The following is a 17500-nucleotide window of genomic DNA, read 5'->3' as shown; positions in this document are numbered from 1 at the left end:
GAAATGTAAAAGTCTGTGGACATCCAAAAGGTGTAACATATATTCTCCTTTGTTTGAAAATTTTGGAAAGAAAACTGAGAGGTTGATAACCTGATTAATATTAGATTCTGACACCACCTTAGGTATAAAGGAAGAATTGGGTCTGTAAAAGAAAACCTATCCTTATGAAAAGTTAAATAAGGTGGTTTACAAGACGCAGCGTGAACTTCAAACATTCATCTGGCAGAAGTAATAGCAACTAGGAAAACCAGGTCAAACATTTTTGATCAAGCTTAGCTGTTGGCTGAAGGGTGGGGTTGGGTCAAGGCCTAAAGAACACTTAAATCCCAAGGAGGAGTACGATCCTTTAAAGGAGGCCTAAATAAATAGGTTCCTCTGAAAAAGGCTTTGCAAAGTTTGGAGGAAGCGAAGGTAGAGTTATTTACTCCTATATGAAAGTAGAAAATTGCTAATTGTACTCTGACAATTGTGGAGCTAGCGCCCTCTTTGAAAATCGTAGCTAGAAAGTCAAGAACAATAGAAAGTGATACTGAAAAGTGGCACAATTCTTTTTGTGGGCCCAAAAAACAAATCTTTTCCATTTACTTTTGTACATTTTTCTAGTAGAAGCTTTACGGGAGGATAACAGAATGTGATGGACAGGGGAGGAGAGCTTGGGCTGTCTAGCAATCAAGAGAGATGGAGAAACCATGCAGTCACCTTGAGGCATGAAATGTCCAGTTGAATCATGTCTGTCAGGTGAAACAGAAGGTCTGGAGTTGGATCCAGAATCCAGGGTGTGTGTAGAAGATGAGGCCAAAGAAAGGGAAACCAGATCTAACTAGGTCAGCAAGAGGCAATGAGGATAACTGTGCTCTTTAATCGAGATGCTTTCTGCAGAAATTTAGGAATGACAGGTAACAGGGGACAGGCATAAAGGAGACTGGAGGGACAATCATGAAGTACAGCATCCCTCTGTGACTTCTTATATTTCACTGGAATTGATCCACCAGAGAAGGTAATTCTTGCAAGCCTGCATTATCTTGACTGGGCTAGATAATGGTTGTTGGAGAATTGACTATTAAGTTAAGAGTGTCCACTGAAGAATTCGCATACGAAACCTGGCTATTGGTACAAGACTAATTGCCACCGACATAGACCTCAGTGCTTGCAGTATCAGATGGGCTGAAAGAGAAGAACTCTGAATGATATTTTTGACCTGGAACTGAATTGTTTGAATCTAAGACAAAGGGAGAGAAGCAACCTGAGTGACTGTATTGAAAAGAGCACCAATGAATTCCAGAGTGAGTTGGGATTTGTTGCAACTGATGGATATCCTCAGATAAGGGTACAGCCAGAGTAAGTAGTCCTGTGCTTGAATTAGTTGATGTCTGGTTGGAGCAGTCAGGAGCCAGTCATCCAGGTAAGGAAACACTCGCAATCCCTGCAGTCTCAAGTGAGCTGCACCTATTGCCATACACTTGGTAAACACCTTGGGGGCTGTCATGAGACTAAAAGGCAGTGCTCCGAATTGGTAATGACTGCCTCCCAGCCAGAAGCATAGATATCTTCTGGACTGTCTGTTCAAGTTGATGTGTACACATCCTGAAGATATAGCGAGCACATCCAATCATCTTTGTGCAGAAAAGGCAGAATGGATTGAACCGTGACCATTGAAACTTAGTATGCTGAACTACTTTGTTGAGATCCAAGACTGGCCCCCAGTCCCCTGTCTTTTTTGGAACTGAAAAGAATCTTGAATAAGTTCCGGACTCTCTGATCTGGGGGGACCTCTTGGATTACTCTTTCTAGCAGCTTGTTTATTTCTGGTTCTGCTGCTTCCCTCTGTCTGGGTGGGACATTGGGGAATTTTGTGGAATTTAATGGGGTGGATGGAAAAACAGTATTATATAACCTCTGGATAATATCCTCTGCACCTATTAATCTTTTGTCATTTCTATCCAGGTTCTGTGGGGCAGGAACAGATGATTCCCAACTGCCTCCAGAGATGGACAGTCGGACATCCTTTCAGGAGAGCTGATAGGATCTGTAAGAGAAAGCAACCCTGACTATGCAGACCACCTCTGCCACAAGGATGGCATCTTCAATTTGAATTCTACCCTCTGCTCCTGGGGGAACTGTCTCCATGTGGATCTTGGAAGGGGCCCCTGGGATTTCTTGAACCAGATTTTCCTTCCGCCTCATTGGTTCCTAGAAAAGGCCCTATGAGGAGTCGAAAAACATATGCCCAGAGCAGACAGTGTTTTCCCTTCCTTCAGCCTCATGTACAAATCTGAAATAGATTGAAGGGCAGCCAACTGCAAGGAAATCGTACTCTCTACCTTGGAGGATACGGTCCCAGAGAAGTATCTGGAAAATTCGTTGATCAAATCTCTCTGAACTCTCATGAAATGTGCCAAATAATTCAGTGACCTAAGGGCGAAGGTCACTGAAGTGTAGACATGCTTTCCAAATATGTCTAGCACCCTAGACATGTTTGGGAAGTGTGTCTACACTTCAATGACCAAACATGTCTAGGGCTAGACATTTGGGAAGCATGTCTACATGCTTCCCAAACATGTCTTACACCTAGACTCCCTGTTAGGGGGGCGGACAGAGGAACTTTGCTCTGCCAGTTCCTTTAAGTGAAGTTAAGTCCTTTAAAAAAAAAAAAATAGCAGCACCTTGTGTGGCTGTGGCTTTGTTGGCTACCTTAGATATGCTTAATCAGTGTTTTTTTTTTTCACACAAAACTGAGAAAATCACTTTCTGGGCCGTTTAAGTGGAAGTACATTAACTTACAGCAGACAGAAACGTGGAAATTAAACAGTTAACAGTTTCATGCTGCTGGCTAGATTTCCTGCAGTCGGCAGAGTTCCTAAGGCCTAACACACTCAGAAATATTGCAAATTTGTATTTTAACCCAGCATGCCTTAAAGTGCCTAAAACATGAGACAGAAGGTTCTGGAACACTCAGGACAAGACAGAAGAGAAAAATATGTCAGAGAACCAGAAAAAAGGGGCTGCAAAGCTAAAAACTAATCCTCACAGGCCTGCTCTGCCTTCAATACTGCTAGCAAATGCACACTCGCTGGACAGTAAAATGGATGACTTGAGGCTCGAACACTACAGCATAAATAAGATGGAAAATACCGGTTTATTGATTATTACTGAGACGTGGCTGCATAATAAGATCAATGATTGTTCTGTTAGCTTAGAAGGTCTCACTCTTTCATGCAGACAGATGTCAAACCTTGTGTGGAAAGGCCAAGGGAAGCAGAGTCTGCATATATGTGAATGAACGAACTGTGAGATTGTTCAGTCACATTGCTCTAATAATCTAGAGTGCCTGTCCTTAAAATGCAGACCCTTTTATGTATTCTAGAGTGCTAAATGGAATATTTATTAACACTGGTATACATTCCACCCAGTGCAAACACCACTGAGGCCCTGAACAATCTTATAACTATCTGTGAGCTGCAGAGGAAAAAACTCAGACTTTGCACATGTGGTTGCTGGTGATTTTAATCAAGAGGATCTTAGAAAGGTGCTAGCCCACTACTATTAATTTGTAGATCTTCCTACAAGGGGTGCAAACATCCTGGACAAGGTATATTCCAACATCAAAGGTGCCTACAGAGCAATACAACAACCTAACTGAGGAAGCTCTGACCATCTTAACATCATGTTTCTATCAGCCTACAAACAGCTCTAATCAGAGAAAAGCCCACAGTTAAGCAGATCAGGGTCTGGCATGAGGGGGTTTTGGACCGTCTTCAAGACTCTTTTGATATACTTGCTGGGATATTTTCAAAGCAGTAATAGCTTATATCACTAAGTGTGTTGATGATGTATCTGATATCAAAAGCATCACAATCAGAGCACACCAAAACCCATAGCTCAACACCCAAGTCTACAGTCTCCCAAAGGCAAGAAATGCAGCTTTCAGGGCCAAGGACAAGAAAGGTCTCAGCGAAGCTAGAGCAAACCTAAAAACAGGCATTAAATAGGCCAAGAGGGAATATGGAAAGAAACTGCAAAGCTAGTCTGCAGACATGAGGGACATCAGGAGCCTCTGGCAAGGGATACAACAGACTACTGACTATAAAACCAGGTCAGCTCAGTTTGAAGACAACACTGAATCAATGGACAGGTTGAACTCCTTCTTTGGCATATTTGAAGAGAAGAACAATGGAGCTGCTACAAAGCTATCAACCAGGAGGAGAGGGTTCTCAGCCTTAACTCCAATGAAGTGGCATCTCAGCTTAAGAAGGTGAACCCCAGGAAGGCTACTGGTGCTGGTAAAATACTGGGCAAAGTACTTAAAGGTTGTGGAGACTAACTATGCTCAGTTCTAACTGATATTTTCAACACCTCCTTTATTCTTAGTAAGTTTCCTCTTGTTTCAAGGTAACAAACATTGTCCCTCTTCCCAAAAAAAGCTAATCCAGCCTGCCTGAACGACTACACACCAGTTGCTCTAACTTCAAATGTCATGAAATGGTTTGAGAAGCTAGTTAAAAGGCATCTCTCGGCAAACCTTCCATCCACCTTCAACCCTCTACTGTTCGCTTATCGGGCTAACAGATCCACTGCGGATGCTATTTCAATGGCACTTCACTTCTCACTTGATCATCTGGAGGGAAGCAGCAGCTATGTCAGGCTGTTTTTTTTACTTCAGCTAGGCATTCAATACAGTAGTTCCAATGCAGCTTACAACAAGCTTGTACATCTTGGAGTTATGCAAGCTCATGTGCAACTGGATCCTCGACCTCCTGACAGACAGACCCCAGAAAATGTGTGTGGATGACAACACCTCAGGATGCATAATACTCAACACCAGTGTTCCTCAGGGTTGTGTGCTAAGACCTCTGTTGTTCATCATCCTCTCCAATGACTGCTCTGCAAAACATACTGCCAATCACATCATTAAGTTCACAGATGACACTACGGTTGTGGGCCTCATCAAAGGGGAGGATGAAAGAGCTTATAGCAGTGAGGTCTACTCACTGATTGGCTGGTGTGCAAAAATAACCTTCACCTGAATGTGAACACAAAAGAAATCATTATTGACTTCAGGAAAAGGTCAACACCACACTCACCACTCATGATAAATGTTGAAGAGGTGGAAAGCTTCAAACCTATTAAGTTTGTGGGGGTGCACATTTTGGAGGATCTCTCTTGGACTGTGAACACTGAACCGTTGGTCAAAAAAGAGCACCAATCTCTCTACTTTTTCAGAAGACTCAAAAAAGCAAAGCGCCCATCTACTGTTATCACAGCTTTCTACAGAGGAGCAGTTGAGAGCATTCTCACTAGTAGCTTCACAGTTTGGTTTGGGAACAGTGCAATAGCATAAAAAAAGAAGCCACGGAGAGTGGTGTGGGTTGCCGAAAAAATCATGGGCACCAACGTAACATCTATCCAGGATCTCTTCTCAGCAAGAAGCATTAAATATGCATCCAAAATAATTTGTGAACCCTCTTACCCTGCACACAGCTGGTTTACACAACTGTCTCAGGGCAAGAGATAGAGTATCCGCTGCAGGACCACTACATACTTAAATAGCTTCTACCCAACAGTGTTGAGACTTACAAACTCAGCCATTGAATTACTTAGTAATCATTCACAATACACAGCTCAGCTGAAAAGTGCACAATATCTTGTTTTTTTCATTCTTGATGTAGCAATACATTTTCTTATTCATGTGAATTGCCTGCTGTTTGTCTGATGCAGATGAACAAAGGAGAACAATCTTTAACATATGCAATCCTACTCTGTCATGCTGCTGTGTACAGTACTATTCTTATGATTGTTGTGGGGGGGGGCTTGTGTGTGTTTTTGCTGTTACTATTGGTTTATTTATCCTTCGGTGGGGGTCTCGTACTGAAAATCTTTTTAAATTGAAATGTTATACTGTCATTCTTGTTATCCTTGCTTCCTATGTACTCTCTGGTGAGCTGATACTTAGCATTTCATTTAGGCTGCACTTATGTAGTACTAAATGACAATAGCTTACTTTGACTTAAGTGGCCACCACTATGACTATGGCATCAAGCGTACTCCTTTACTCCAGTGTGGTCTATCTTTAGGTTTTGCCAAGATCCTGTCTGGTCTCTTAGGGATTGGCTCAGTTATGTCTGGTTCCTTTCACACCTGAAGAAAGACTAAATCTATGAGCTCACTGGTGGGCGGAGTCACCCATGAGGTAAATGGGCCTGCCCCAAAGGCCTCCAGAAACACTAATTCCTCTTGGGAAGGGTTATCAGGGGACCAACCTCCTCTTGTTTTAGGAGCTGTAAAATGTCTCCAAATGAGACATCATCGGATGGTGATCAAGGGGACCCTCCCCCTTCATCAAAATCAGTGTCCTCCATGACAGACTCTTGTGGAGAATCTAAGTGCCTCCTTTCGCACTTCCTCTTCTAAGGGGACTCCTCAGCAGGGTGCCCCAGGGATGTATCTGAAGAAATATTGATACCCTGCTGGGTGGCCTGGAGACTGGTTTTGGCTGCCTGTCCCAGTGGAATGGATGACTGAGCCTCTAGATGCACAATCGAATGGGATTGGGAAATCAGCGCAGAAGAGGGTAGAAAAGTCTGATCTGTAGGTATAGAGAAGACTCTCTCTACTACCTTGAAAGCAGAGTGCCTGGGAGAAGCAGAAACTGATGGATTCAACAAGGCATGCTTACAGATCATCGGCCCCTGCTGTCCCACAGACATACTACCAGAGGAGTGATTCAGAGCGGAACTAACTAGCGCCGATACTCTGAGGGGAAGAGACAGCTATGACAATTTCAGAGTTGAATCTAACACCCTGGAGCCAGCACTGACACATCAACTCAGAGTCGTCCGGCTCCAATGTACTTGGGGCCGGACAGCTCAGAGACTCCATTAGAGTCAAAGATGACAATATCTTCGAATCTGAGAAAATACAAAATCAAAAGCATGGATCAGAGAAACAACTATGATTGTAGTAGTAGTACTACTGAGGGTCTCCAGACCCGATGGGGTCAGACCTGAAAGGACTCCCATTTGTATTTGCGTCCTGAGGAATTTCCTCATCATCCTGTCCACATCTGCCTCAGATAGGCTTCTGGAAGACTGAAGGGAGGAAGTTGTGGACAAGGGTCTTCAGTAGCGATGGGGAGACTGCTCCAGAAAAGTCAGCGGTACCCAAGAAGTAATTGGCTCTGACAGTATTTATTATTTATTTGACATGTGTTTATTGGGCTGGTCTGACTGGGTCTACACAACCCTTTTTCAGAGGAGGCCCTGGGAGAAAAGTTCCACATACCGTACAATACAAATACAGTATAGTCCACAAACAAGACAAGCGACATGAGGAATATTATACAAAAATAGGTTGATTGAACACAAACTAGGTTACAAGATATACTACACATCTGGACAATTCTATTGTAGTTATATCATTATAGGCAATTTTAGTCACTCTAACATATGCATAGCCTATGAGTAGATAAAGTGTATAAAAATAATTTGTAGATAGTACAATGTATGACATCGGCTGATACAGTACATGACAAATAAAATATTGGTTTAAGTTAGGAATATAATAGCTGGAGAGTTAGTGATATAGAAAGATAGTGAGAGAGTTAAGAAGAATAGAGGCATTACAGACTTGAACAGTAGCTTGGACACGTAATATAAATAGAGATGGAGTTAGAAGAGACTTGGGATCTTTCAGACTGTGAAAGAGTGAAATGTGACAGAAGTAGAAGAGATGAAGCTAGTATGGAAGAGATGAGCATTAGGCTGGATTTATACAAGAGCACAGCCATGTATTTTTGATATGATTTTTTAAGAGGCTTTAAAGCAGGTCAGGCCAGGCACAGACCTGGTAGCTAGAGGTAGTGAATTCCATAGTTTAGAGAGAATATGAATACAGAGAGTGACCTTTTTTTGTGGGTTTTGAGACAGCTAAGAGAGATTTGTCTTCTGATCATAGGGATCTATTTGATGTGTAATGTGCGACTAAGTTGGCTAGTGCAGGTCAGGCAGTAGGCTTGAAAATAAGGTTATGCAAAGTGGACAGCTGAATGAAAGGAAGTTGGTTGGGGAATTCTAGTCAGTTTAGTTCTAGCAACAGATTACATTGCTGTGTGCGATATTTAGAGTTTGTGGCAAACTTTGCAACTTTGTTGTAGCACTGTCCCATCTTGCTTAGGGTAAAAGTTTGCATGTTAGGATAGGGGAACAGTAAAGAAGGGAGTGAAGTAAAAAGGTTTTTGCTAGGGTAGCTTTGGTTGCTACAGTTAAGAAATGTTTGTTTCTATAAGGGTCCCAGTTTTTGATGCATTTTCTTTACATTTTGCTGTATATGGGGGTCCAAGGAAAGTTTATTGTCAACTATTACTCCTAGAAGTTTGGTTTTCTGCACTATTTCTATGTCGGATACAAAGATGTTGAAATGATCGGTGACAGTAGAGGTGTTTTCGGGATGAAACAGTACTAGTTTAGTCTTCTTTGGACTAAGAAAGACTTCCACATTTTTTAGCCAGGATTTGACTGCAGTAAAGGACTGCTGAGTTTTTTAAAGCAGGTCTGGTAGCGACTGAGTGGTACAGATTATGATGAAATCATCAGCGTATTGAATGAGGGTTCCAGGGTGGCAGGAAGTATAAACGTTGTTAGTGAAAATGTTGAAGAGTAGGGGTCCGAGGATGGAGCCTTCAGGGACTCCAATAGGGTTGTGGTGAAAGGGTGAGAGTTCATTGGACCATTTCACTGCTTGTTTACGATCCTCAAGCTCACTCTGAAACCATTTTACTGTGTTATGTAAGAAGCCTAACTTAGACCGTGTATTCAGTAGTAGTGGGTGACAGACTGTGTCAAAGGCCTTAGAGAGGTCAAGGAATACTGAGACAGTACAAGATCCTGCATCTCTAGCCTTGTTTACAGTGTAATAGGGCTGTAGATGTGCTGTGGTTGGGTTGGAAGCCATGTTCGGTTTTGGGTTTAAAAGTCGTTTTGCAATAGGTATTGCATTACCTGCTGATGGATACCTCTCTCGAGAATTTTGGATATGGATAACAAGAAGGATATAGGGTGGAAGTTGGTTGGTTCAGTACAGTTGCCTCCTTTGTGGATGGGGGTGATGTGAGATTGTTTCTAGTAGTTAAGGAGAATGGGTCCAGGGTGATTTTTCAGATCCTGATCTTGGACCTGATGTACTTGGATCCAACTGTTTTGTTTCAAAGGCGGTTCTGTGGGCAGAGCCAAAGTTGAAGCCAATGTGTGTTCTGGAGATCTCTTGCAAGATTCCTAAGAAAGGGAATCTCCTTTTTTCTCAGGTCTCTAAGGGGTGTGAGCCTCAGAAGCTATTGATCTTGAAGGGAGCAAGCCCCAAAGGATTAATTTGTTTTTCCAGTCAACTAGAGGGCGGGAAATGAATCCCTTGCAAATGTCACAACCCATATCTAAATGTCTTGGTCCTAAACAGTAGCCGCATTTGGAATATGCATCAGAGTTTGGCATTTTGTGGCTGCATATGCCACACAGTTTTTAAAACCTGATGGCTTACCTGACATTTTTAAATAAGGTAGAAAGAAACTGAAAGAACTGAGAGAAAGGTTTTTTTTTTTTTTTTTTTTTTTTAATGTTTTTAAAATTGTAAATAGTTGTAAATAGTTGAAAGGGGAAACTAAGAGAGGTTGCCAACAATGGTAAGAGAGGACGTAACATTAAGTAAAAGGGATATAATATCAACTACGATAACAGAGTATGGAAAGAAGGTAAAGTTTATAAGACAAGAAAAAGGGTTAAGGGGAGGCAAAGACAATAAATACAATAATAATAATAATAGTAGTAGTAGTAATAGTAAATAATAAGGGATAACAATTGCTAGACTCACAAACTTTCAAAACCCACAGTCGAGAGTTTGCCACCATAGCATTCAGATGTAGATCGCAAATGAGATCTAAGTTATGTTAGGTAACCATGTCATTATGGGTAAAGGGAGGAGCTTGAGAGTTCAAGTGTTCTATGATCTGGAAGAAGCGGCCAAGTCGGATTCAAGGATCAGATCAAACCCAACAGTTAAGTAATGAATGAAAATGACAACATCAGATCAAGCCTTAAGAACAACTCTTGGCAAGACCCTGTGAGAATTTTATACAACTCTGAAATCTGAAGCTACAAACTGCTTCTGTTGACCAGCAACTTCACAGAGGTCTGCAAAAAGACATGGGGTTGTCAAAGCCTGTGACAATTAGAGTTAAATACTATCTATATTTCTGCTAATATTCCCTCCAATTAAATACAGTAAGTACTTAAGTATGGTCTGCAGTGAACTCTCTACCTTTTGTGAAACCAGATTTATTAGGCCTTATACGCACAGAGCTAATGCTGTAGACATCTAAGTAGTTTTCTGCAGGCTTATAATGGCACAGCACAGTTTCTGTGGCCTCAATCTGTAAATAGCTATGTCTGCCTCACAGTATGTTAAGAAACTCTGTCTTGTCCCTTTGCAACTCAGGTGAAGTCTTTATGAAAGCATTCTCATCACCGACCTTTAGTTGTCCCCAAGAGTAGATGTCCTACTTTTCACTGTTGAAGTATTCCTTACTAAAGGGATATCCCACCTAGGACAGCCATACGTCCCTTAAGCCCCTCCAGGCACCATACACCAGACATATGTCCAGAACATAAAGTACACAAGTGCCATACAGCCCCCAAATCCTCAGAACTCAATTGCCCCAGGAGAACCACAGCAATCCAAGAAAGAGCATGCACATCCAAAAAGGGGAGAATTAGTACACTTCAGCCACAGGGCAAGGGAATAGAACAAAGGGGGAAGGTGGGAGTGACAGAATATTGCAACACTGAAAAGTAGGACATGTACTGTTATGGTGAGATCTTACATAAATGTACTAACATCCTTTTTATCAGTGCTGCAAAATTCCTTACTACAGAAAGAGTACAAAAACCTACCGTAGAGGAATAGAAAAGGAAGCAACCAAAGAGCCCTTCAAAACCCATATAGCATGACCCTAGAAAATTCAGCTCTAGAAACATCATCTAACCTACAGTGTTTAGTAAAAGTATGTACAGATGACCAAGTAGCAGCTTCCAAAATGGATCTGGCATCCAGACCATTGAAAAAGGCACCTGAGGAGTCTACTACCCTGGTAGAATGAGCATAAACTGAAGAAGAAAGCTTACCACATAAAGTATAAAAAAAAGGAAATGGCCTTAGAAATCCAAGAGGAAATGGCTTGCTTGGAAAGAGCTAAATCCAATTTCTCGACAGGAAATTAAACAAAAAGTTGCTCACACTTCCTAATATCTTTAATCTTATCCAAATATCTCAGCAAGCTGTCTATGCACATCTAAAGTATGCAGAATCCTCTTACCATGATTTCGAGGTGAAGGAAAAAAGGCAGAAGGGTGAATGGACTGATTTAAGGACAGGTCACTGACTACTTTGGGCATAAAAGGAGGATTAGTATGAAGAGAAACTTTCTTTGCAGAAGTAAAAGCCACCAGCAGAACAGTTCTCCATGGACAGAACTGAAGAGTATCGGAAGCAGATGGTTCAAAGGGAGACTGAGTTAACTTTACCAGAACAAAACAAAGGTCCCAAGAGGGTGGAATAGGCTTTCCTGGGGGCCTAATACGAAGAATGCTTTTCAAAAACTGCTTAACTTCACACTTAGAGGAAAGTGGCAGATCCAAAGGGAGACAAGAGATAGTTGAAAAATGAGCTTTAACAGACTAGTATGATGGCCAAGAATTGAACAATTCACACAATCAAGAAAGAACAGTAGACTACGACTACATGTCAGTCTTGTTAATGCTTGTGACACCAAACAGAAAATCTTTTCCATTTAGCAACATAGGATTTTCGGGCCTCCTGCAAAATCCAAACAGTGTCCTTAGAAAAGTGGCGTTTTGAAAAGGAATCAAAACCCTATCACCCAGAGTGTCAACTGTTGAGTGAATGACCGCCTCTGTCTCATACGACCTTCTGGGAGACCGTGGGAAACAGAGGAAGAAGGGGATAGGCACACAGAATCATCCCTCTCTAAGAAAAAGACATGGTGTTTGCCTTCCAAGCCAGAGGACTCAGCACTCTGAAACAGAACCTGGGAACGTGACTGTTCAGAGGGGAGGCAAACAGATCTGCTTGAGGAGCAGCTCACTGACAGATAATGTCCAGGAAGACCTCTTTGTGAAGCATCCATTAGTGAGGATTTGTCCTGGATTTGCTCACGTTGTCTGCCACTAGACTGTGCTCCAAGGGAATGTAACTGCCTGAAGGATCAGACAATGATGGATAGAAAGTTCCCAACCAAAAGAACTAGTCTGCAAAGAAGGTATGACTTTGTACCACCTTGTATGTTTATGAACTATATGACAGTGCTGTTGTCTGGGTTAACTTGGAGAGGACTCAGAGGGAATGAAGGCCTTGAAGAGCCAAAAGCAGGGCCTTCAGCTCTTTGATGTTGATGTGATCCTAAAATTGCTGGAGAGACCACACTCCCTGGACCATGATGTGGTTGAAAGAGGCACCCCAACTCAGATCTGCAGAAAATCTATACAGCTCCTGAGTGGGGGAATGAGTTTGAGAGGGTAAGCTTGGATTCAGAGAAATATGATGAATCCACCATTAAAACTTCGGAGTAACACAAGGCAAGAGAAGAATGGGAAATTTCAGAGGATGAGAATACTCAAAGCAGCTTGTTTTTAGACACCTCCCAAGTTTCCTCTGATGAAAGGAACACTAGAAATGGTAGAGGTCATATACCCCACAACTCACAGAAACTTTCTTGCAGAAACCACTTGTAAAGGAAGACGACACTGGAAGAAAGGTGTTAAGAAGGTATCCTTGGGAGGAGGAAGAAAAGCCATCACAAAGTCCAAATCCTGCATCACGGAAAAACTTGATCATGTTGAAAGGATCAGCACAGATTTTTTTTTGAGATTGAGGATGAACCCCACATGTTGAAGCAAAAGCATGTTACACTCTAAATTATGAAGTAGAAGCTGCTGGAAGAGAGCTTGAATGAGAAGGTCATCCAGACAGGGAAAATCTGGATACCATGGAGTCTACAAAAATATGCTATGACCACTGTCAGACATATGGTAAAAACTCTCAGTCAGAGCTGTAGAAAGACTAAAAGGCAAAGCAAAGAACTAATAATGTGAGGAAGAAACAGAAAATCGTAAAAATAATTATGAAGACTGAACAGGAATGTGAAAATAAGCACCTTTGAGGTCCAGAGAAAACAGATAGGTCTGAGGAAGCAGCAAGGTTAACATGGACTGGAGGGATAATATTTTGAAAGCGGGGACTCTCAGAAAAAAAGGTGAGAAGGGAAAGATCCAGAATGGGCCGCCAAGAGTCGTCCTTCATGGGAACCGGAAAAATCCTGAAATAAAAATCTGTGCCCCTCTGTGAGAAAAGAACAGGGTGAATAGTTCCCAGATTTAAAAGGCTCTGAAGAATGGGAGGAAAATGAGAACACTGGCAATACAGAGGATGAAGAATCCCTGAAAAGGATATAAAGGATTTCCAAACAATTAAGAAACCTTTCTGAATTATGGAAAGAACCCAGAAATATGTAGTTATCTGCAGCTAGGTGGGAGACTACAGAGTTAATTGGAGGGAAAGAGGAATCTGGCAGAGGGGCAGGGAAGAATGTCAAACAGAAACAGATTTGTTCGGAAAAGAGTGCATTTGACCTCTAGAATCCTGAGCAGGTTATCCAGAAACACCCTTTTTGAAGACCTCTTACCCCTTAAAGGAGGCTTCTGCTACCTACACACAAAGACAGACCTAGTAGGAGGACTCCTTTGAAACTTAAGGATAGGGGAAAGAAATCTGTTTGAGATTCTACATAACCTTCCTATTACCCTGTAAGGTTTTAAAAAGCTCGGCAAAAGTAGACCCAAACAGAATCTGAATGTTCAATGAAACATCCAGCAATTAGGCTTTTATAGCAGGAAGAGTCCTTAACCTAAGCCAGGAGCACCTATGTATAACAATACCTAAAGCAGCTTCCCTAGAAGATGCATCAGTAGTATCATAACTGCATTTGATAGAATGGTGAGCCTTCTGAGAAGAACTCAAAGAAATAGCAGAAGCCTTTGCTTGTGTCAGGCATGTCAGTCAAAACACCATCAAGTTTAGATAGAAGAGCCAGCACATACCTGGTCATATGAATCTGGACGTTTATGGCTCTGAAACCTAGGTTGGCCAAGGTATAAACTTTTTTCTCCATACCTGTCCATAGCTCTACTGTCCTTGTCAGAAGGGAAGGTTTGGAAGAAGACAGTAATTTGTAAGTTTTATTAAAAAGAGAATTAACTGCGGGGTCAGAGGAGTGACTCTTACATAAAAAGCTTTGTCTTCAGTCACCTTGTAAAACCTTGAACTTGAAGGCAAGTAAAAAAAAAAAAACATTGTCTGTACCTTGTAAAACCAGTCAGGTATCTTAGAAGCAGGGGAGCCTGGGAAGCAGCAGAAAAAGTGTCCCCGAAGGGCTTCCAACACAGGATGGACTGCAGAATGCATGGGACAGTCCATATGTTAAAGGCCATAATGCCTCTTTTGGACTTCAAATATTTGGTACTCTACCAGTGAAAATTCTCCATTATTTTTACAATGATGTCACCAAAAGAGAGCTCCTCAATAGGGGAAATCCAGAGAAAAGGTATCCTCATCCTCTGACCCTAGAGCAACAGGAGAATGGCTCTGAGTAGAACATGCTGATGACGCTTCCCCAGAATCCAAATCCATATCTTCATGAGATGTCAGGCTCCCTAAGCTTTTTGAGGGAGTAGAAGAAAAAGGAACAGCAGAAGGCACAAATAACCCTTGGCGGGGGTGGGGAGGGTGTCTTTAAGGTCATAATGTCCTTAAAGAGATCTTGACTGAAAGAGGAACCTCTGCCCTAACAAGCTTAGGTGGTTCACAGCCATGCCTGACTTCAATGAGGGAACCAGGAACTTCTTCCTTAATAAGTATCTGTAGAATCCTCCTAGGCCCTTCCAAAATAATTAACCATGGCTCTCCCTTCTCGTTTGTAGCAGACATATTCAGAACCTCAGTGGACATGCAAGAAACCAATTCTGTGTTGGCCTCAAACTGGGTCAGGACAGAGGAAGCTGTTGTCAGAACCAGAACGTCCACAAGATTCTGAAGAAGGCTATGACAATGGAGATGTCTGGCACAGGCTGAACAGCAGAAGTCTCTAAATGCATCTTTTTAGACTTAAGAGGCAGTTGAACGTCCAGGCAGGAAGATTCAGAAGCCTTAGGCAAAAAGCTCCGGATGTTGGTTCACAACAGACAAACAGAAAGGGAGGACAAACTGCTATGAAGTGTCTTTGGTACAAAAGCCTGACAAATGGCACACAGTGTGACTGGTCTGCAGACAGAAAAGGCACTTGTCGTGTCTATTTTTATGGAGAATCTGCCACCCACATTCACATTTCCTCTTTCTGAATGACATGTAAAATGGTAAACCAACAAAAAGAAAGATGGAAAAGACCCCAGCAGGGTAGTTATATGCCCTAGGCTTAGTAACTAAAATAACATGACAAACAACTTGACAGACTGACTTCAAAAGGTAGTGTTCAGACTGGTGACAAAGTAGTGCTGAATATTAGGTGCCTGTATATCACTTATGCACCTTACATTCTAGATGAAGAACATAGGGCACTTGGAAGGGCCGAAGGTTTGTATGGCTATCCTCAGTAGGATATTCCTTTAGTAAAGAACACTGTAACGGTGATACAGATATTTATTCCCAACCGGAGAAGACAAATACTGCAGTATAGAATTTAAACATGGCATGGGTGGCACAGTGGCACAGCAAAGAGCAGAGTTGTCACCTTACAGCAAGAGGTTCCCTGGATCAAGTCTCGGCTGGGGTGCCTTCTGTGTGCATTTAGTGTCTCATCTTAAACAGACTGGCATTAAAACTATGGGCATCACGGTTTGTACAGCTGACTGCAGTTAGTATAATACTCTTACACTGTATGCGCCAGGTGACTTAAATGGGTTTAGAATGTTCTGGTGTAGTGTTTTCCCCCTATAACACATGGTTCAGACGGAGATATAGGTGACATATGATGAAACCATTAGGTTTTGCTGCTTGTTTCATAGACTCCTATCAAAATATCTGTATTCTATTGTTGACTCACATATTTAGGAAGAGCAGTAGGATGTTCTGGGATGCAATTGTTGATGTGAATGAGGGAGGACAGATGAAAATCAAGATTTATTAAGGAAATGGAAATTAACACTAATTTAATGGCGAAAAACAGAACTTAAATTTAGTGTAAACAATATAGTGCACTTAGAGTACAGAAATGCTGGAAAGATAATAGCAATACTCAAAGGAGAAATGGGCCTGCATACACATGAGCTCTCCCCACAGATTTTGCTTTAATATCCCTCCCACTGTCCCTATCTGCTTCTTTATACAAAATGTTGAACTTTCCCTATTGACTGAACTAACTTTCCCTCTACTTCTGACAGCTTTGACTACTTATGTTTGCTTCAGTGGGTAATGTTTTCTATCAATCAGTTACTAAAGGATACCAAACTACTTAACTGATGATGCCAGTGTGTTGCCAGTGTGTTGAAGACCCACGTAAACATACCTCATTAAAATTAATATTACATTACTAATGATCTTTCTTACTTTTTATTACAACTGTCCAGCCCTGCTTATGTCGTCTGGAAGCAAAAAGATCCAAAGCAATTATATCTTTTGGCTTTGAACTGAGAAAAGCTCCAAATCCAGATTCCAAAGGTTCAAGTGGAACTGTGCCAAGTATTCTTCAGTATCAGTATTCAAAAATCTCGTGACAAGGTTGATCCCGTGTTTCTTTTTCACTTGTTATACACTGGCTCTCATGATGGAGTCTTTACTATGAACAGTTAAAATGTTTACTCCATCCAAACCTCTCATTTCAAACTTAAGAAAAATAATTAGGACAAAGATCACATAAAACCAACCTTAATCCGGGAACATCTAGCAAGTTAGTTAGACCAGTCCAATTGATCTCCAGGACCTGTTTTGTAAGAGAGAAAAAAAATTAAAAAATGTATGCAACATTATACTCACCTGCAATGTAACCAAATACATTTACACATTTCTGCTGTTAAATTGCTTTATTTATATCACAAATTGATGGACACATTTACATATCACTCATGACAGAAACAGCCACCTCTATCCATTTAGTATGACAATTTGATGCAGCTAATGTCAAGGTGGCACCCCCAACCCCATTTGTTCATTTATATGTATATACATATATATATATATATATATATATATATATATATATATATATATATATATATGTACAAATATATGTACATATATATATATATATATATACATACATATATATATATACATACATATATATATATACATACATATATATATACATATATATATATACATATATATATATATATATATATATATATATATATATATATATATATATATATATACATATATACATATATAT

General features: G+C 41.1%; 1 protein-coding gene across 1 annotated transcript in view; it reads right to left on the bottom strand.

Annotated features, from left to right (window-relative positions):
- The window catches only part of LOC122804000 (extended synaptotagmin-3-like), a 1677117-nt gene that overhangs the window by 1349149 nt on the left and 310468 nt on the right, over positions 1–17500 (bottom strand). The window contains exon 4 of the mRNA XM_044073681.1: positions 16974–17029. Coding sequence (XP_043929616.1) covers positions 16974–17029 — 56 coding nt within the window. The remainder of the gene's footprint in view (positions 1–16973; positions 17030–17500) is intronic.

This window comes from Protopterus annectens, chromosome 6.part0 (assembly GCF_019279795.1).
Source record: "Protopterus annectens isolate FY-2018-M chromosome 6.part0, PAN1.0, whole genome shotgun sequence".
Lineage (NCBI taxonomy): Eukaryota > Metazoa > Chordata > Ceratodontiformes > Protopteridae > Protopterus > Protopterus annectens.
The sequence above is the reverse complement of the archived record's forward strand: the minus strand, read 5'-3'. Positions and strand labels throughout refer to the sequence as shown.